A 22,335-nucleotide genomic window follows, 5' to 3' on the forward strand; every position below is an offset into this window, starting at 1 on the left:
AGGGACAGCAGGAGTTCTGGGCAGCTCAGGCAGGCATGATGCCACCTTTGTCATAAACTTCTACTCCTATCCCTTTCTTTTAAAGATCCAGTGATAGAGTTTAAGGAGGTGAGCTGAGAAAAGAAAGCAGTGAATAAACCTCCCTAAACGTTGCCTGTTACCAGGAATAGGAACTCTCCACACAAGAGAGGACAAAGGAAGAGAGAAAAGAGTTGAATAAGAGGTGAATATAAAGAAGGAGATAATTACCAACAAATGCTACAGCAAAAAAGTATGAGCCAGTTAGAGTTAAGGTATATTTTCATAAAACTCCAACAGGTTTATAAGTCATCTGTATTAAACCTTTATTTACTAAGCACTGAAAATTATGTTGAGTGTAAATAAATCTTTGATTTATGACTGGGGAATATTGTAACTTTCTGCAGACAACATGTATTACAATTGTATGGCATTATGGGGTATGGATGTGAAAAACTACAGGAAACTCAGATAAATTTGTTTTAAACTTAAGTTACAAACTCAAAGTCACAGGGGAATGGGGATTTTATTTGTTCTTATTAAATACTAGATATAAGCTTACTTTTGAAGATTTCTCTTTTTGTTTTAAGAGTAAAGTATAGCAAAGCAGTCTGATTAATTGGGGTTCTTGGTAAAGTTTTTGTTCATTCTAACTGGCTGTTAAGTGCAACATCTACAGGAATGTAAAACTGAAATTTCCAAAGACACAAGAACTTTAAATGTCGCCATCCAGTCCTGAAAACTAAGTACATTATTATGGTTGCTGGACCAAGTTACCATACTCTCTCAAGAGTCACATGTTCAACAACAATAATGCAATTAGTTGTGTGATTACTAAGCCTCTATTTCCTCAAAGTTCAAAAAAAAATCTATTTTATTTCTTTTGCACAAATATCTCACTCAAAATTAACATCTCACTCAATATTAAATCCTTTTCACAATGAAGGATTTTGAAATAAATATGAGAAATTGTGTTTTGAAAGTAACCAGAACCGAAAGTTAAAAAGATAATCTCATTTAACAAAAGGTCTAGCTTTTAACTTCTGAGTAGAATTTTACAACTTTTACATTTTATTCCTATAAATCCATTTTAGATAGCAACTATTTGGGAAATAAATAAATGTTTACCAGTTGCTTTTTGGCGAACGATATTTCTTGCTTTCTCAACTCCTGGTGCCCCAGATGTGGTGGCACTCCTAAATCTCATTGGCTCAGTCACATCTGGGTGGCTCCGCCAGCTGAGAGAAAAGGATCTCCCCACAGTGGTTCCTTTCTGAGAATCTAGAACGCAGCCTGATAAAGGATAAGACAAGAAAAATAATCTAAAGGCTGAATTCATTATTATTCATTCCATAGCCTACGGTGCTCAGCAAATTTCAGACCTACAATTATATATAACTAGAGGCCCAGTGCACAGATTCGTGCACTGGTGGGGTTCCTCGGCCTTGCCTGTGCCCTCTCGCAATTCGGGACCCCTCAGGGGATGATGGAGAGCCGGTTTTAACCCGATCCCCACAGGCCAGGCCAAGGGACCCCACCATTTAATAAGAACGAATCCATGCACTGGGTCTCTAGTATGCATATAAGATCTTTGATTAATCTCTTCCCCCCTCCCCTCTCCCCCCTTCCCTCTGAGATTCATGAGTCTGTTCCATGTTTCCATGCCTGTTTCCGCTCCTGCGTTGAGCGTCTGCCCCCTGGTGGTTAGTGCGTGTCATAGCTATGGGCCAGTGGGCCCGTGACTTAGGCTTTTATATATATAGAAGATCAGCAGTTTCTCTTGTTGCAAATTAGGTACCACTTCCTGTTACTATAATTTAGAAAGTTATTCAGGTATCAGTAATCTAAATATTGCTAGTGCCAAAGTATTTTTCAAGAATCTCCAACAGTCTGATGAAAATTAACATATCTTCATAGTACTCATTCCAAAATACAAAAAATATTAATAAACCTTTCTCAATATAAGAATAATGCTAAATGAGGTTATATCACTGGTCCAAAAGCTATTTTCATAAACCAGAAAATCAGAGATCCTAATACTCCATCCTGTAGGCATCAACCTCTCCACATCCCCAAGAGAAAGTTATGCCTATCTTCTCTAATTACAGACAACCAAATGAGGAAGGAAAATGAAAATCTACAAATACAAAATCTTATTTTAGTGAAACTCTAAAACAATAAACTATTACAGCTCTGTGATTCAAGTTCTCCTCTTTCCTCTCATATTGCTCTGGTCAACTATTTCAAATGAGTGGTCAAGAATCCAAAAGAAATACAGGAGAAAAGAGAATGAGACACTGAGGTTTTGGCACAGGTATAATGTGGCTGGTGGCTGCCACCTGTGACTTGTTTTCACACACAGGTTACTCTGAGAGTGTATTTTATTTCCACAAGTCCAGTGCTTCAAAGGCTGGTATTTCTATAATGAATGTTTAAATCTGTTTTTAGAATAAAGCAATATAATAAATAAATCAGAAAAATGCTCCATGGTCATTAATTAAATAAAATTTCTGCTGTATCATCCCTAAAATAGTGTTTTTGAAGTTGTTTATCTTCCTAAGACAAGCCCACCTTTTCTCATGACTCTCTTTGTTCACACAGTGGGGGGGGGAAGAGTATTTTTGGGTACTGAGGGGGAGGGTAGATGACAAGAATTTCAGGAGGCAGGGAATGTGCTTAGTTTGAGAAATTCTTTACCTCCTGTTTCAGCAACTCCCTCCATCCTGAAAGGCACCTCTGGTCAGGCAAACTCTCTTCTGGGCTAAGAACCAAAGTTTTAGAGGCCAAGCTCCTGCTAGAAGCATCCTGGTCCTCAGGCTTGGGTTTACGCAGAGGCCCTCAGACCTGCGACGGAGCACAAGATAGAAGCCAACGGCACAACTTCTTGGCCCCCTGACGCCACTTCAATCCCAATTCTCCAGTCTAATGTATTTTTTAGGAAGGGCTCGGTATAGCTTCAAATGGGGAGAAAAAGGGATCTGCTGCTAAAATGTTACAAAATCATTAGACAATCTAAATCTAAACTAAAATAAAACTGTCCCACTGGAATACCAGATGCTTAAACGACTTTATTTTTGCTTGTTACTAACTTGCTCTTAGTAATTGATGCTTTGGCAAGCCACTCACAGACTGCAATGAAGACAATGTAAGAATCAGCCATGTTAATTACTCCCTATGGTTAATCAATTATTGTAATTCACTCATACCTCCAGTATGCACATTCTCTTTTGTCCTCTCCCACATTGACTATGGGGTCCATCATGTGATTGACTTTGGTAGCAAAACTGAGCAAGCAGATATTTTAAATGCACCTATTGCTCAGGTATACTTCTTGCCCCAGCTGACAGCTAGCCAACCCCTAGAAGTAGAATTGCTTAGCTGACGATTTCACAGTCTAGCTCAGCAATTTTCAAACAGTGTGCTGCAAGAATTTTTAAAACATGCAATACCTGACTATTTAGTCAGGGGACTTACCTCTTTTCTCTTAGATTGTCAAATAAAAAAATGACAACAGCCAACATAACAATAGCTGTCAGGTGTGAATGCCATGTCTTGAACCATAAATATATAGGTCATATAGTAGAGTTGCACCTTACTAGTATTGGTCACGTTGCATAATAAGGTTGCATCTGAATGGTTAATTCTTAGTACTAGAAATCTTTACACACAAGTATAAGCACCTGATTTTTTAAGAAGTCACTTTGGAGCAAAAGGGTAGTTAATAACTATTATTATTATTTTGTAAAGCAATCAAAATTATACCTACTTTTTGTCAGATTGGTGTGCCACAGTATTTAGTAATTAGCTTATGTGTGTACCAGAGATGAAAAAGGTTGAAAATTGCTGGTCTAGCTGACTGCTAAAACAGGAGTGACTCCAACAGAAGAACTGTCCAACTAAGTCTAAAATTGCCAACATATAAAATCATCATCTAAATAAACAGCTCTTATTTTAAGGCACTATGTTTCGGGGTGTTTTGTCACACAGCAAAAGCTAACTAACACAGTCCATATTAAAGCTATTGTTGACGTTGCAGTGTACCATGAAAAGCAATGTCCCATTTATGAGTCTTTGCAGGAGAATGTCCTCCCAGGTCTTAGGATCAGGAAAAGCTACATATCACCTAAGCAAGTGGATTGTTTCAGCTTTTGCACTCTGTGATTCTCTGGTGTAACCCTGTGAAGATCAGAGTCAAATCTGAGGTTGCCCTCTTCCCACCTTCCTAGCAAGCATATAAGGCTCTCTGGCATGCATTTTGGTATTTGAACCATGCCTGTAGTTTCATACCCATTCATTTTGCCCCAATGCCCTTACATATTTTATCTTTTACGTTGCATGTATTTCTAAGAGATGCCTCAAAATCTTTACATAATAAGTTGGAGTGCAAGTGAATTAATCGAAGGACTAAAGACAGGGACTGCCAAACTGTCATACTTAAAGAAACCACCACTGATGTTTTTCACCTTGATCTGATTCTAGGTTATCAAGCCAATTTTTACTCCAAAACACATCAAAGCCAAAATGACTCCCATCTGGTGTGGCATTTTGAGTTGGAATGGCTTGGCTTTGATTTCTGGCTTTACCACTTCTTAGCTATGTGACTTGAATGAGTCAATCACTGGACTCTGGTCTTCAGTTTCGTTGTCCATCATGTGGGGATAGTAGTATCTACTTCATAGGGGATTATGAGGGTGAAGAGAGGGAATATGTACAAAGCACTAGCCATCATTATTGTGTTTACTACTACTCCCCTTTGTCTTCCTTCTTCTTTCCACAGCCTCTTCATAAATGCACCATCCTCATTAAGGGACAGAATGCTATGAGACACAATCTACTGCCACCATTAAAGATAATGTCTATGTGGCTGGTTCAGTTTATTATGAAATTTCATGCATTAATTGCCTAGATGTATAAAGACACACTCCTTCCCTGATGTCTCAGACATACGGTGTTACCCTGTAAGACTGGAAATACCTTTGCCTCGTTGTTTCTTTTCCTTTTGTTCACTTAATTTGTCCAGAGGTAGGTTTGTCATCTCCACTCCATAAACAGTTCTTGCAAGCACTGCTGTCAAGGAGTCCATGATGTTGGCCCACTCATTTATGAGCTCCTCCCACTGTGTGAGGGAGGACAGCACACCAAGAAATTCGTCCCAGAGCTCTCGAGAAATGTACACACAGAGGTTTGCTCGGATCCAGGCCACAATGAGTGTCTAAAACCAACCAACCAATGAGAGAATTTATTATCTTCACTTGGAAAAGGTACAATTTTTAACAAAATATCTTAAATAACTATTAACAAAATGAATTTTAAAATAAAAATGGCTTTTGGATTTTGTTTTTCTTTTAATTTCTCAAAATTCATTTGACCAACTGTAATCAGGATTTGAGCTACTGGGAAGTTAGTTACCATTATGAACAAACCTACTGATTCAAAATCATTCCAGTGATGCAGGACAGTGGCTGGTCCTGCGTCACTGGGGAGAAGACAAAGTTCTCTGTACAACAGCTAATCTATTTCCTGAGTCAGCTCTTTCCATCATTCTCTGCAGTGGCCACTTCAAATCTACTCTTCCATATGTAAACCTCCAAGCTCACCAACTCTTTCCTGATTTTTAGCAGATGAACTCACGGTGAACTTCAGAGAAGACAGAACCCATTAAACAAGATGCCCTAAACCTGTGCCCACACGACCCATGCCTCTCCTTCACCTGCCGGCTCTAAGCGAAGAGGGGCTCCTGCTCTTCTGTACTTGTCTCCACCTTTGCTCTGCACCTCTTCCTCAGAGTCTTTGTGCTTGTATTAACCCTGTCTCTCCTTTATCTCCAATCCACCCTACTTCCCCAGTTCTTCCATCAGCATAAAATACTCCAACTCTTCATTGAAGAAAAAAAAAAAGTTCCCTTGAACAAAGACTTCCTCTCTAGCTACAGCCCCATTTGTCACCCTTTCAAAAACAAATTTATTGAAAGAATGTTCCACACTCCCTCCATCTGCACATGCTCATCTCCCAGTCACCTGACTGCTCTGGCTTTCTCCCTCCTACGCTTCCTATGCCACTCCACCTTTGCCTGGGTTTTGGTCTCCATTCTCATGGCTCTAGTTATCATCTGTGTACTGTTGACTTCTGAATCTCCATGTTCGGCCCAGACTTCTTTGCTAGTTTCCTGACCTACCTATCTGCTTACTGGATAGTTCTACCTGCATGTTCAGCAGGCACCTATAATACAGCATAAGAATAAAAAGAATTCAATTTCTTCCACTGAGATTATCCCAGTTCCTTGCCCTGGTATCTCCTGCTCCTGGCCTTTGCACATACTTTCCCTTCCCTCTCTTCCTCCTGTTTGCCTCTTTAACTCCCATTCATTCTTCAGGTCACAGCTTGGTCATCACTTCCTCCAAAGTGTCCTACCCCCGGCCACCAACAGACTTCAGTTCCCAGAGTTCTCTGCATTTCCCCCATCAGCTTGTTGCCCTTTTCCTTAGGAATCCCTCCTCTAGTCTGACACAGCATTACAACTAGTCACATATGCAGCCCTACAAGATATTATGCATATACTAGAGGCCCAGAGCATGAAATTCGTGCACGGGGGGTGGGGGGGTTCCCCTCAGCCCAACCTGCACCCTCTCCAATCTGGGACCCCTCAGGGGATGTCCGACTGTGGGCCATCAGACATCCCTCTAGCAATCCAGGACCGCTGGCTCCTAACCGCTGCCTGCCTGCAAGCCTGATTGCCCCTATCCGCTTCTGCCTGCCAGCTTGACTGCCCCCTAACTACTCCCCTGCCAGCCTGTTCCCCTGCCGGCCCGACTGCCCCAAACTGCCCTCCCCTGCAGGCCTGGTCATTCCCAACTGCCCTCCCCTGCAGGCCTGGTTGCTCCCAACTGCCCTCCCCTGCCAACCTGGTCGCACCTAACTGCCCTACCCTGCAGGCCTGGTCCCCCCCAACTGCCCTCCCCTGCAGACCTGGTCACTCCCAACTGCCCTCCCCTGCTGGCCTGATCACCCACAACTGCCCTCCCCTGCTGGCCATCTTGTGGCCACATGGGGGTGGCCATCTTGTGCGAGGGTGTGACAATCAATTTGCATATTACCTCTTTATTATATAATATTCTGGATATTTCCTTGAAATCGCCCAGTTCCTAACCTCTGCCAATATATTCCACATCCTTTAAAATTCAAATCAAAATGTATTTCTTTTGAATGTGCCACATTCATCTCAGATAAGCCCCAGATGCTTTCCTAATTTTAGTAGAGGAAACCTTATGCCTAGTCTGTGTAACTTCCCTGACCTGTTAAATATAGTAAATGTACTTGTTAAGGTGCCAACCTGAAAATATTTATGCCCAATCCAGACACAAATAGGCCCCCACTGTCACCTGGAGTTATGCTGTGCATGGAATAGGGGTAAATTTGCTTTTTAATTAAAGGAGGAATTCTTCTTACATAGGAAATTTTGAGAAATAGATTAATGTCTATAATCAGGTGGGACTGACCTGACCACTTGAAAATCATATTTAAAGTGACCCTTTATGCAATGTACCTGTTTCCCATGTTTCAGTTCATGTTTACTACACTTTTTAAAGGGGTAAAAGTGTTAAAGTTGAACTAAATTAAGTATATTGAAAACAAGGTTTTAAACTCACTTAAAATCTAATTTTAAGATGAATAATTTTTTTTAAGTTAAGAACAATACAAAAGCCCTGGCCGGGTGGCTCAGTTAGTTGGAGCATTGTCCCATACACCAAAAAGGATTGCAGGTCCGATCCCCGGTGATGGCAGTTATGGGAGGCAACCAATCGATGTTTCTCTCTAACATCAATGTTTCTCGCTCTCTCTCTTTCACTCTCTCTCTAAAATCAATATTTAAAAAGACACATCCTTGGGTAAGAATAAAAAAAAAGAACAATGCAAAATAAAAAATTAAAATTGTATTATATATTTTTATTATGACTAAAATGTTAGCTTCTGTTTATTCATTTTTACACTTCTATTTTAAAAAGAAGTTTGAGGACATTACAAAAAGTACATATATATATATATATATAAATTTCATAAATAGTAGATCCAAAATATAATGTTAAGTAGAGTAAGAGGAGAAAGTAGATTGGCAATGTTACCAGGACTCAGCCTCTCATTGGATTACAGCACTAGCTGCAGATTTAAAAGCAGATGTTTTAGTGTTTTAGTGGTAAGATGCCCTGAGTAGAGAATCTAGCATTGGCTTCACTTAATTGACTATAAAAACAAAACAAAACAAAACAAAAAACAGAACAATGACTTCTTATCTATACTAATAAAAGACAAAGATGCTAATTGACCATACCTTTGCTACGCTCAACAGCCAATCAGAAGAGTATGCAAATTAACCCAACAAAGATGGCCGTTAAATTTGCATACTGCAGGCAGATCCCACTGTGCCGCCCTGCGCAGGCGGCAGCGTGATCCCCAGCCACTGCCCGCCCCAGCGCGGGATCCGGGCCTGCCGTGTGCGGGGCAGGCACCGTGGGATCGGGCGTGCCATCTGCCACCAGGGGAGCGGGCCTAAGCCAGCAGGTGGTTATCTCCCAAGGGGTCCCAGACAGTGAGAGGGCACAGGTTGGGCTGAGAGACCCCCCCTCACACCAGTACACAAATTTTTGTGCACCGGGCTTCTAGTCTATATCTATAAAACCCTAAGCAACTATTATGACCAGTTGACCAAATGACCAGTCGACCAGTCGCTCTGACACGCACTGACCACCAGGGGGCAGACACTCAATGCAGGAGCTGCCCCCTGGTGGTCAGTGTGCTCCCACAGCCAACCTCCCGCCGTCCCTCCCCCTGGCCCACTGGCCCTGAAGGGGACTAGGCAAGACGGCCCCAATCAGCCCTGATCGCTGACCAGGCCGAGGGACCCCACCCGTGCATGAATTTATGCACCAGTCCTCTAGTAACTTATAAAATTCATCTCAGCAAATCTTGCAAATGTGTACACAGACCTATTTAATCATTATCATAATTCACAACTAACAACACTGCCACACAGAGCAAAATCATAAAATATGATTTTATGATTTGGGTGGGTGTAGAGTAGCACCCTTGGACATGAAGGCAGGGTACCCTTGGAATAGGTTACCCTTTTCGAACAGGAAAAGGGAAAGAGAGCCCTAGTCTCTAGGTTCTGTCCCTATCTTGGTTTGTGACCTGGGCAATTTATTTGGTTTTTCTAGAGTCATATTTCTTGTTAAAAATAAAATGCATCTGCAAGATTCCTTTAGCACTGAAATTCATGTTTCATCAAATATACCTTGGCATATAAACTATATAAAAAACACCTTCTCTCGTAAATCACTCTTTTTCTTACACACATTTCCTAACCAACCACTTTCCACGTTTCTCCCACACTTAGATGACACTACAATTGTAAAGTAATGGCTCACACTATAAATAGAAGAACCATAGTCCAAATTTCCTGATATATTTTAAGAGCTTCAAGCACAAGGTCAGAGTTAGCACTGACAATAGGTTAAAACATCATTTATGACAATCACCATTATTTAGAAAGTATTTAAAACTAAGTAAAACTCAACTATCATTTGAAGAAAATTGACCAATGCAATTATCTCTGGATGGGGAGGGGGAGGGTAAGAAACACTAAAAGAAAATTAGAAAATGGCAACTTAAAATTTCCTGTCCCTTTTAATAATCTTATTCAAATTTTTAAAAATTAAGTATCTGGCAACTGTAGACAGACTACATGGCCAAGTGAATAATAACTAGATGGCATATTTTAATTTTACTATGGGTCTAAGATGATGCCCACTTGATTGCCTGGCAGCTCTGTCCAGACTTTTCACATTTTCTCCCACCTTGGATCTCACAAAAGCACTTGGGAAATCAGTAAATAATCATACATCCGAAATAAATTCGCTCTCATTCTTATGATAACCTGGCAAGATAGGAAGGAATCCTTTTCTGATTGTGACAGATTAGGGAAGAGAACTCAGAAAGGTGAAGTGATTTGCTCAAGGCCACACAGCCAGAAATACCAGAGCTGGGATGAGAACCCAGAATATAACTCCCCAAAGCCCATCTTCTCACTACTATTTTATGTTTAGTTCGTAATTTAAGCATTCTTCTTGATCCACCTAACTGTTGCCAAAATAATAACAACAATAACAACAACAAAATCATTAATAATCGTGGACTCAAAACTAATCCTCAAGTAAGACCTGACAAGATTTCTCCATTAATGAAGGGGATTTTCTCCCCCCAAGCCAAAACCAACCAACCAAATAAAAAACACAGTTCCACAATAGTCTTGCTTAATTCAGTGACAAGTTCACACTCAGTTCCAATGCACACACGCACAGACAGGCAACTGGTGATGAATGAGTCTGAGCACCCGCCAGCCTGCGCTTGGCTTCCGTCCATGCCACTTGGCAGCCCCAGTCCCATCAGGACTGAGAGATCAAGAAGGTGCTGACAGACAGGCAGGCGCTCCAGGAAAGTCAGAGCAAAGTGAACAGAGTGTCTGTATTTCCAGGAGGGCGTCAAAGCAATTGTCTAGTACACCCTTGAGGCAAGGGCACAGTAAAGTGTAACACTCACAGCAGGATATGTAGACCACTTCATGTATCCAATAACTAGGCAAGGCAATCAGAGTACAAGTGATTATACTACTCAGGAGGCAAGTGACTAGAACATGCCAATTATTTCTGTAGCCCCCTCATACATTTTTCATCAAGTCAAGGTCATTCAATCATGTTAAATTATTAAAAATTAATATGAACAGTTGGGTTTTCTTATGTTACAATGGGAATAATTTGTTTTGTATGAAGGACTAATTTCTCTTTTTATCATCTTCACTTATATACCTTACCTGTATTCTAGATATGCTCTTAATATATATCCTCCAAAATCACCTTCACATCAACTGAGGAGAGAAGTTAACTTCCCCTGTAACTGCCCCTTCCAGCTGATAATTCACATGCTTTCCCATATTAAAGTACTCAGTCAGGCCCATCCACTGTACTAATGCCTTTGTGTAGAATGTCACATTATTCCCCTGTCACACTGTTTCTTTCAGAAATGCTTCATAAATTCTATGCATCCCATAAATATTAGTGCTTCCTAGTAGGCTACAATAGGCTAGCGCCCTCAGGACCTTTAAAACTTCCATTTTCCAGGCAGTTGTTTATCATCTGCCTTCTCATCTCTCTCCCTTGGGGTGATATTAAATGTTCTTGACTCTTCTTAGCATGTGAAATGCAAAAAACAGACATCTCCTTGGCTCTCTGCTCCCACCTAAGGCCAAACCAGCCGTCCTCACCTTATCCAGGACTTCACTTCTACAGTGCCCCACCCTCTTCCCCAGACTATCTTGTCCTCACTGGACCATCCCCATTGGCAAGCAAACATACTTTAATACCAATGACCTTAAACCCTGCCTTCTAATCACGCTGCCCCTTCCAGCTAGCTCTCGTTTCCTCCTCCCTTCCACATCAGTACCTCTGTAAAGCCTTGACTGTACTTGCTCCTCCACTGCCCAGTTCTCAATTTCTCCTCCACCCACACCAAGAGGGCCTCATTCTCCCGGAGCATTCTCAACCACCTACACATCATCAAAATCAATGGTCAGCTGTCCATTCTCCTCTTACCCAACACTCTTCCTCCAGGCATCCAGACATGGGCTCCTCTAGTGTTTCTCCTAGCTCCCTGACCACTCTCTCTCAGCAGCTTTGGCTGGCTGCTCTCCGTCACCAATCATGGAGCTGGCCCTCTTCCTTCTATGATATAAATTTTCTCCCTAGTTGATCCCATCCGGTCCTGTGGCTCCAAACACATGGTCCAACACACCAATGGCTCTCACATTTTTATTTCTAGCCTGAACTGCTCCCTGACCTTATTCCCATTCCCATGCTTCTGTTCATCCTTTAACTCTTCAAATCTACCCAGCCCTACACCAGAGCCAACAGCTCTTGGTATTTTCCTAATTTCTACCAAACTCAAGCAAATAAAAAAAAGAAAGTAAATGGTGAAGAGGTAGGAAGGTCTAAACTTAATTGTAAAGAATAGATTACAACCTTCATGATAAAACTAAGGAAAATTTGTAATTAAATTTCTGGAAATTTAAAGTTAGTTTAATTTTACTCTTAAAATTCTCGGTGATTAAAACTACTTTGCTCTAAAATCTGATTCAATTCGTGCATTTAAAGTGTTTTAATAAAAAAGACTTACCCTAAACAGTAACCCTGCCAAGCTCTGGGCAAACAAGTCTTTTATTTGCTTTTCCTTTGGCTTCTGCATGACAGCTTCTGTTATCCTGAGCAGTATTTGCAACATCTGTTCCCTGGGCCACCCAAAATAAAAGTTCGTGTTAATCACATCTCCAAAACATTTTAATTTATAGGTACGAGAAATTCTCTCAAGAATTCAGCAATAGTGATAAATATGTATTACTCAAAAGTATTAAAAATTGGAATGAATACCATTTTCTGTAAAAATAAGCTACCTTATGTTTCAGCAGTTCTAATGATATGCCTCCTTTGCCCACATTAATAGGCAGGACAAAACAGGTATCATCCTGGCCTGATTTTCTCCCCTTACAAGAAGGGAGACAAGATTATTTCTCCGACTGAGGCGGGTGCTCAGTGAGTATCTGTTCCTATTGGAACTTATGCAGCACCCTTTAATTTTCACATCCATTATTTTATTTAACCAGTAAGGTCTTCCTATCTCTCATTGTGATAGGAAATAAACCTGACTTTCTGGTCTTCATTCTTGGGGGATAAGCAATCAGCTGCATCGTGTAACTGAACTCCACACTACTCTTAAGGTAGGAAGGTTTGGAAAGGTCACCAATGGCCACTTTGAGGAGCTTTGTGCCTGGAAGATCCTGTCTGTAGCCCAGGGCACAGCTGAGGCAGTGGCAATCGTCACAACTCATCACAGTGTACCTTGCAGAAAGGAGTTTCTATGTAAAAGGTCTTTGAAGAGTATGAAGCAATAGAGAGACAGACTAACACTGCTAATTATAACAGTGATAAAGCCAAAGGGCATATTTCCTTCTTACCGGTACAGCTGTTAACATTCTTCCCATCAGAGTGCCTGCTCACCTTTTATCCCGAATTCCCTGGATTCTGAGAACACATTACCTTCTGTGTGTAAGGGCTGTCTATTTGTTCTCTGAAGGAAACCACCTCAGTTCCTTTTAACTTCTCCTTTGAGATCCTACACACTACCCATTTGTTTATCTTGCTCTTTAGGGATAAAATCAAGAGCTGAACAACGCCATGTAGTATAGGTCAGACAATGCAATCTCTAAACCATAGTGCCTTTATACTGTTCTCATATTTCTTGCATATTGGGACAGTATTTTTCTTAACATGACACTTAATCTCATTAAACTTCTCAGGCTACAGCCCCAGTGTAAACAGCCGCCATCATCTATGGCCACAGTCTTTGTGTCGCATCCATTGCACGGACTCTTCTCACATGGCGGTCAGAGGGATCTTTTGGAAGCATAAATCAGACTTGTGTCACACTGCTGCTCACACACAGAGAGGAAGCTAGTGGCCTTCCTGTGGTCTGCAAGGCCCCGAGCAGCCTGGCTGTGGCTGGCCCCTGCCTCGCCCCTCCCACACTCCCTTCCCCTCTGTCCACTCCACATTGGCTGTCATCTCCTCCTGCCTGGAACAGACTGTGCTTGGCACTTGGGGTTCCTTCGACCAGCAACGCTCTTCCCTCGGACGTCCCCCAGGCTCCTCTCCATCTTCAGGGCTCTGCTCGGGAAGGCCCTCCCTGACATCTGATGACAAACCTCCCCTGCCCTGCACAGCTTCCTTGTTCTTTTTAGCACTTTTTACCACTGAAATGGTTTCTGTGTTCATATCTCTCAGTCTGTGAGGGTGGAAACCTCCCAAGGGCAGGTAATTATCTGTCTAGTTTACCCAATACCCTCAAGCAGAAGCTAGCTGTTCCTTATTGGATAGAGGAAGAGATGGGAGGGGGGAAGAGGAAGAGAAGGAAAGGAATTTAGGAATTGTCTGGTTCTAAAATACGTAAGAAAATCTGCTAAGAAAAAGGGCACATCCCTTTCTATACTCTACTATTTTTTGGTATTTTGATCTATTTCTATAGTTTGTTTTTTTTATACTTTTATCTGGGTTTTTCTGAATTATTATAATTGCTTAATTTGATTTCCTAAAATTTTCATTTAAAAAATTATCAAAAATAAAAAATACTACTGTACAATAATGTACTGAATTCACAGAATTTTCAAAGAAAAATACATAAAAAATACTATTGCTATAACTGTGGTATCAAGGAGTGGATATTGGAGTTAAAAGCATACCAGTATTTCTCATAACTTTCAATATGGCTGACACAGTAACTTTTTTTAAATCATATTATTCATCACTCTAAAATTTACAGTTTTAACAACTGCTTCTTGGCAAACAGTGTTAAGTTTAAAAGTCTGGGAAAATGACAGTGCAATTTACATCTTAAGATAATCATTTTGACACTTGCAGTTTCTGTATTAGTGAACTTTCTGCGGAACAGATTTCCTCCAGGCCCACCCTTTCCTTCTCTGAGAAAGAAAAGAGCTGGACTCAATGGCCATAGGGCCCCTGCCAGCTCAGTCCTGCCTCATTTCTATGGCTTCATAACCTGCAGACAGATCCTTCCAAAGGACCCTTTGTGCTGACTTGAGGATGTCCAGAAAAGGCATCCAGCACACAGGCCTGGTAACACAGACCCCCAAGATTTCCAGGAAGGAAGTGTGCCACTAGTGCGGTCTGCAGTGGCCTCGGTGGACTGAGACCACAGCCAGGTGAGCAGTAAGGGCAGGCTGTCTGCTTCAGGATCAAGGCTGGGGGAGAGGAACATGGAAAGGATGGACTGAACCGAGAGACTGTCTTTCCGATGCATTAAGGAAGAGAAGGATTAGGAAGTGGCACTGAGGTGCTCTGGTCTGTGGCCGAGAACCTGTAAGAACACCTCAGAAGCTGAAGTGCTATGAAGATGTCCATTGTGGGAGAAGAGCACAGGAAAAGACCTAATGCACTGTTAACCTTTAGGGATAGCATAAACAAAAAAAACACCAAACAAAAACCAAGGGTGAAAATGAAAACACTTCGCATAAGCATATTGGCTGCACTATTTTTTCAGTCACTCTGACAATTTATCATCCTATATAACAATCCTATATAATAAAAAGCTAATATGCAAATTGTCCCTTTGGAAGTTCGACCAACCAGGAGTTCGACTACTGACCACCAGGGGGCAGCACGAAATGAAGGAAGGCCCTGGCAGGCAGCCAGCAGCTGGGAGGAAGGAAGGCCCCGATCAGCCCTGATCGCTGGCCAGGCCTAGGGACCCTACCTGTGCACCAATTTTGTGCACTGGGCCTCTAGTTTAAAATAATTGTTTTTCCAAATGAATTTAAAACTTCAAGCTTGAAGCAATAAAAGTGAGTTAACAGCATTTTGGAGCAATTAACAAACTGTCCTGGGCTTATGAGGAATGATACTGTAACACTCCAGTTATACTGCTTTTTAACAAAACTGTTATCATTAAAGCAATTTGACCACTTACTCTTAATTCAAGAACATTTTTAAAACCAATAATTACAATAAATTAATTATCAAAGTACTGAATACTTACCTTCTTCAAAATTCACAGAAACTGTTACAAAAGACTGATTATCATCTTATTGTTAACTTTGTAAAGCCAATAATAAATGAAGGCTGTAACATTTTATTTATTATGTTGTAAAATGGAATCATCTGTTTTATAATACTAATTAATTTGAAATAAACTTACCATGTCTTTTTATTCATTGAAAGCTCCATTATCATACGCCTAAAAATAATCAAAACAGCTTTACAAGCATCAACTTGTTCTTTCAAGAGTATGGGGACTTCAGCACATGGTTCCAGCAAAAAGACATTTGCAGCATTTGTCAAAAACACCTTAAAAAATAGACAAATTTTACTTTAGAAAATATTAAACATATAAATATGAACAAATATTGCTTAAAGATAATATTACCAATTTTACTTTACCAATGAATCACTTTTGAGTTATTTCAATTAAGGCAAAAATACAGTGCCAACATATACTCAGGCCTTTTTTTCATTCCTCTCCTAGAATCACTCAAATACTGAGAAACCTAAAAGACCATTCCTAGAAAAAAATTACTATTACATATTACTGTTGTGACTTTAGAAATTTTATGAATCAGAAAAACTTTTGAAAAAAATTTTGTATATCCCCTCCCCCCAAAAAAAGATAAGATAGGATAACATCACTGCCTCTGGGCGAGAAATGTTGGGGAGAGGAAGAGACACTGTGGTCAGAAAGTGGCTGGAAAAAACTATCTGGTTATTGTTGAATCTCCCAGAACATGAACAACTTGCTGACAGAAAGCATGGCCAGCACCACACAAGGGTGGGCCTCTAGGAGCTGTGGCATGCCAGGACACAGCCAAAGCCACATGATCGACATTGCACATATTCCAGGAGCATATATTTTTAAGGTAAGAACTATATTGTGCAGTAAAATATAAGACCTAAGTGAATCCTATATAATAAAAGCCTAATATGCTAAGTGTCCGGTCGTTCGTTCAACCAATCAAAGCATAATATGCTAATGATATGCTAAGGCCGCTAACACGTGCACTGACCACCGGGGAGCAGATGCTCCGACTGGTAGGTTAGCTTGCTGCTGGGGTCTGGCTGATCGAGATGGGCCAGATACGCCCTGGAGCCCTCTCTCGGTCCCTCCCACATCCCTCCCCAGCCCTGATTGTGCACCAGTGGAGTCCCTTGGCCTGGTCTGCGCCCTCTCATAATCCGGGACCCTTCGGGGATGTCAGAAAGCCGGTTTCGGCCCGATCCCGCAGGCCAGGCCAAGGGACCCCACTGGTGCACAAATTCATGCACTGGGCCTCTAGTTCTTAAGATAAAAGCAAATTTTGAAAAAAATTTAGATACTCAGCCAACCATTCTATGCTCTACCTCAGAATTTTAGGATACAAGTTTACTGTCCTCTACCATTAGGGGTATTTCAGCAGAAATTAGGAGAAGCACTAACCAAGGTTATCATGCAGTAAGTTTATGCTTAGGGGCACTACAATAAAATAACAATGAGTTACTATTTAGACAGATGACACTAGCAAAACCTCAATTTAGGAAATTCTGAGTTATCAATCAAGTAATGAGGATGGATCTGCTCCATGTATCTAGAGCTATATTCCATACTAGGTTTCTTCTGTGTTCAACAGTACAAATTCAAAGGATCTGGGAATAAATGGAACTTCTCTGGCTCACCCATGGATGAAATCCATTAACACAACATCTTAAAACAGATGCAAAAACTGATCTGAGAAATGAACATACTTCAAACATACTTTAGTTCAAGTGTATGAACTAAAATGTTGACAGTCTCAAAAATTATCTTTTGCAGTATTTAAAAGGTGTGATGACACCATTTTCTAGGAAGAATTATTAAATGAGCACTATAATAGTTGATAATAGGTAACAGTAATGAGAAAGAATTTACTAGCCTTCAAGTAAGAAAAAAGAAACCAAAGAACTTTTTGACTCACAAACTAAAGAAGTTTTAGTGACTGTTTTGAAAAGAAGTATGCCCTAGGTCAGGGGTCCTCAAACTACGGCCCGCGGGCCACATGCAAATACAAATATTGTATTTGTTCACGTTTTGGTTTTTTACTTCAAAATAAGATATGTGCAGTATGCATAGGAATTTGTTCATAGTTTTTTTTTAAACTATAGCCCGGCCCTCCAATCATCTGAGGGACAGTGAACTGGCCCCTTGTTTAAAAAGTTTGAGGACCCCTGCCCTAGGTGATATGTTTTAATCCAGATCCTTTCCATTCAATGTATTGGCTTCTTGATTTGAATTTGAAACTTTTGCATATTCCCAAGTAAAAATGCAAAGGTCTTCATATATGGGGCAAAAGCAGGTTTACAGTTGTGAGTACACGAAATGCAAAGTTTATTCTTGTATTATTTATTAATTATTGTTACTATTTTCCATACAAGCAACTGCAAATCTACCCTTGCTCCACCCAGTATTATACTTGTTTCATTTTACTTTTAAAAAAAATATCAAAATGCCAACTACATGAATATTTCTTTATGACCATGTTAGTTTCTGGTAAGGTAAAAATAAAAATTATGCCCATATTGTAACTACCAAAAGCAACTACAGAGGAGTACTATCTTATCAAACCTCCATTTGGCCACTTTTTTTTCCAATGAACCAAGCAGATGGCCAGAGTACTGGATACAATGAGAATAAAAACAGCCATTTAAATCCAAACTAAACTTTTTAAGAAATCTATAGTGCTATAAGCCAGTAGAAAATTATTTTCTTGGTTCAGCCAAGTAGATGTAACTTAGCCTTTCAGAAAACAAATAAGACTCTTCTGAACCCAAGAAGGTAACTGGCACCTGCAACCCAGCCGACACTGGGATGGCTGACATGGCAATCCAGTACCCACCAGGAGGAAGGGGCCACCAAGGGACTCAGAACAGGGACTCCTGCATGCATTTCTTCGGTGAGGACACGGGTTATATATATATTTTTTAAATATATTTTATTGCTTTTTTACAGAGAGGAAGGGAGAGGGATAGAGAGTTAGAAACATTGATGAGAGAGAAGCATCCATCAGCTGCCTCCCGCACACCCCCTACTGGGGATGTGCCCGCAACCAAGGTACATGCCCTTGACCGGAATCGAACCTGGGACCCCTCAGTCCCCAGGCCGACGCTCTATCCAGTGAGCCAAACCGGCTAGGGCGGCACGGGTTATATTTATGAGCTGTACCAAAGTTCTTTGAATCTACTAAAGTGAAATCATCTTGATTTTTTAAAATTTAATTTCAAATAATTTGCTGATTTTCAATGAAAAATGAGAAAATTCATTAGTGATAAGGCATTAAACTGCTAATTAGCTTGAAAACAAAAAGGATTCCATGATAAGAAATCCTATCAAGAGACAGATGACAACAATAAGTGTCATTGAAAACTGGTTAACACGAATGCCCTGCCCATGGCATCCCCAAACGCCACGCCTGTGCTCGGTGTGGGAGGCCTAACTGGATGCAGCTGTAAACATGCGTAGGGGATGGAGGGTGAAGTGCCAGGGGTCAGAGGAAGGGGTTGCACTCCGTGTTTTCACTTATACTCCTAACAACACTCAAGCTGGATGGGATCAAGAGGTAATTTCTCAATCCCTATTTCTGAGATAAAATCTTGAGGTCTGGGAAAATTAAGTAATGAGCTAAAGTTGTTCTTTCCAATGTTCCAAATGGTATCAGTTCTATTTCATAAATCCATGCAGATAACTATTAAAATTATTGGATAATTCATCATTCTTCATAAACACAGACAATTTTTAAGAGGAGTATTACTGATGATTATATAATCAACCACACTTATCTTGCAAACTAGAGTCCAGGTAACTAATTACCCATATGTGTCCCAAAGATACTTTTAAGATTAAATCTCAGTCATTTCACATTTACTGTATAACAATCCCTCTTTAAAATGTGACACTTGTTCATATGTCTCCTTTGAATAGAAAAAATTATTTACAAATTGAAAGTGAGAGATCAGGAAGAAAACTTAGAATGAGAATTTAAGAGCTGTTTACTGACAGAGGCTAAAAATACCAAACTTTATAGGATGCTATCTCAATACACAAATGTTCACATTGACTCCAGTTGGGGGCCTTTCTGCCTCTGGCCAGCCGGCAGCGTACCTGCAGCACAGCCTGGGCCCCGGCTTTCACGCTCTTGTTCTCCTCTTCTGCCACACACCCTCTGCTCACCGCACTCGTGAAGGAATATGTTCGTCCCCAACTGGAAGATCGCTTATGACCAGAACTTTCAGGTACAGTCTTTAAAAAATAATTAGTTAACAGAGGGGGAAGAAGTACATGTTTGAGTATTTAATTCTTACATTAAGCAGAATTCACGGGAAATAGATTCTGGGAGGCAAGGTTTGTGTGTGTGTGTGTGTGTGTGTTGCCATTTTGTTCACCACTCTGTCTCCAGCACCTAAAATAGTACCTGTCAGTTATTATGTGTTGAAAAAGAAAACAAACATCCAATGACTAGATGAGCACTTATCCTTTAAATTTAAAATATGTGATTAATTCCATTTGCTCATCTATTAATTCTGACCTGAATATTTGAAAAATCAAAATTATCCTATATAAGCCTATATAATAAAAGGCTAATATGCAAATTGTCCCCTTGGGAGTTCGACCAACCGGGAGTTCGATTGCTCACTATGACGTGCACTGACCACCAGGAGGCGGCTCAGAACAAAGGAAGGCCCTGGCCTGCAGCTGGCAGCTGGGGTAAGGAAGGCCCCGATCAACCCTGATCGCCAGCCAGGCCTAGGAACCCTCCCCGTGAATGCATTTCTTGCACCGGGCCTCTAGTGTAATTAATACAGATATTTAAAAGAGATATGCCTTTGGTCACAAATATTTTTAAATATTTGCTGTCAATTGCTATGACAAACATCTACTTTTAGAAATAATTTCTCAGACTAAGTTTCAAATTAGCATGCCAGAAATACAAATAAGACTTAAGTTTCTTTTGTGGTTCAGGAAGAGGTCCCACTCTGGTGGTTTTACATTAATCCAGCCTGTAGCTTTATCAAACACAGACTAAGAAGTCCATGCTGAGGGCACCCACTTTCTGAGAATGCTATTTATTTAAACATGTCAATGATAAGGCAGTGACATTTTTAGGCTCATACAGAGATGTGTAAAATATGATAGCTGATTAAACAACTCTTGTGCAATGGTGGATAATGAAGCTGCAATGCACAAGTGGACCTAGTGTGAGAGTTAGGAGATAGCTGATTAAGGCAGCCTCACTGAAGCAGGTCCTCAGAGAACTCAGCAACTTGAGAGTATCAGAAATGATAAAAAAAAAAGAGACCCACCTGCCTGGGATCTCTGACTGAGCCAGGTGTACTTTACTAAACTATATATACTCCCAAATGAAACAAGTGATAAAATATTACCTCCTTGCTGTCAGTCTCAGAAAATCCTAATTTTTCAGCATCATCTTGGGTAACTTCCTTTTGATCTGGTTCCTCCATGAACAGAGGTTTGTCCTGGAGGATCCACTTTCTGTACACTTGGACTACTTTTCTTGTTACAGCTATGTCACAGGAAGGCAACAAAAATGCCTGAAATGAAAAGAGAAAACTTCCCTTAACGCTATACAAGTTCAGATTACTATAGAGCCACACAGAAATTTCCAATCACCATCACCAATTTCAGACTTTCCTTTAAAACATACAGCTGGTAATATGCTAAAGGGGGGCACATATTTTTGTGCACAACAAATTTATCTAAAGAAAAATAAGCATTTTCATAACTGTGCCAGAAAATATAATGCAATTTAAAAATAACTTCTATATTCTGAATAATTTTTCCACAAAAATAACCAAAATACAGACCTACAGAGATAGTCCAATTGCCTATTAAACAACAGCCACAAAACAAAACAAAATAAAAACAAACAAAAAACAGCCAGTTGCGGCCAACTGTCACATCTCTTCTCAACTCCATGTTCTGTGACATTCATGTTGGTAGCTTGAATTAGCCAAGGTGAAAGTATTTACACCACAGAAATCTGCAAATGCTACCATCTACTTTTCTTTTTTTTGTCTTTGCCTTTCCCTTTCCTTGTCTTTCATTCTTTCTTTCCTTCCTCCTTCCCTCCCTCCCTTCCTTTTTTCAGAGCGAGTTGTTCAATATTTACCACACACCACTGAGTAGAAATACCAATGTTAATGAAAGCACTGGCCAGTTTAGCATTATGCATATTTATGTGAACTTTTTAATGTTAAAGAACCCCCTTATGTATCATAAGAACTTTGATATAATGTAATAAATTTAAAAAATGTAAAGGGAAAATACATTTGCCTTTTTAGTAATCACTTTAAGAGATAGTTCTGTATGAGGGGTGAACACAAAGCAGCACTCAATACTCTGATGAATGCTTTAATTCCATAGATGAGAATTAAGATGGGACTCAGAACAACTGAGAGATTTTCCCAAGGTTATAAAGTTAATTAGCAATGAATCCACATTCTGATCTCAAGTTTCAGAGTTTTGTTTTAACACCATCCTAAAGCTTCAGGCTTCAGGATCCAGTTAGAGGCAGAGTTCAATGCGACAAGGGTTTATGCAATTTATACTAATTTCCATAGATGGTGGTCATGTCCCATCAAATGCCAGAACAGGGGAGATTGTGTTATAACAAGACTGCAGCAT

At 40.4% G+C, this 22,335-nt stretch overlaps 1 protein-coding gene across 3 annotated transcripts in view; it reads right to left on the minus strand.

Annotated features, from left to right (window-relative positions):
- RALGAPA2 (Ral GTPase activating protein catalytic alpha subunit 2) overlaps positions 1 to 22,335 on the minus strand; it is a 288,904-nt gene that overhangs the window by 195,731 nt on the left and 70,838 nt on the right. For 2 of the 3 annotated variants that reach the window (XM_023761268.1, XM_014463288.2), the window contains exons 11-16: positions 21,075 to 21,242; positions 19,795 to 19,932; positions 15,829 to 15,977; positions 12,241 to 12,352; positions 4,993 to 5,230; positions 1,147 to 1,311 (exon numbers count right to left, since the gene is read on the minus strand). In XM_023761268.1, coding sequence (XP_023617036.1) covers positions 1,147 to 1,311; positions 4,993 to 5,230; positions 12,241 to 12,352; positions 15,829 to 15,977; positions 19,795 to 19,932; positions 21,075 to 21,242 — 970 coding nt within the window. The remainder of the gene's footprint in view (positions 1 to 1,146; positions 1,312 to 4,992; positions 5,231 to 12,240; positions 12,353 to 15,828; positions 15,978 to 19,794; positions 19,933 to 21,074; positions 21,243 to 22,335) is intronic. The other variant, XM_023761269.1, reaches the window with a different exon arrangement.

The sequence above is a fragment of the Myotis lucifugus genome, unplaced genomic scaffold (assembly GCF_000147115.1).
Source record: "Myotis lucifugus unplaced genomic scaffold, Myoluc2.0 scaffold_205, whole genome shotgun sequence".
NCBI lineage: Eukaryota > Metazoa > Chordata > Mammalia > Chiroptera > Vespertilionidae > Myotis > Myotis lucifugus.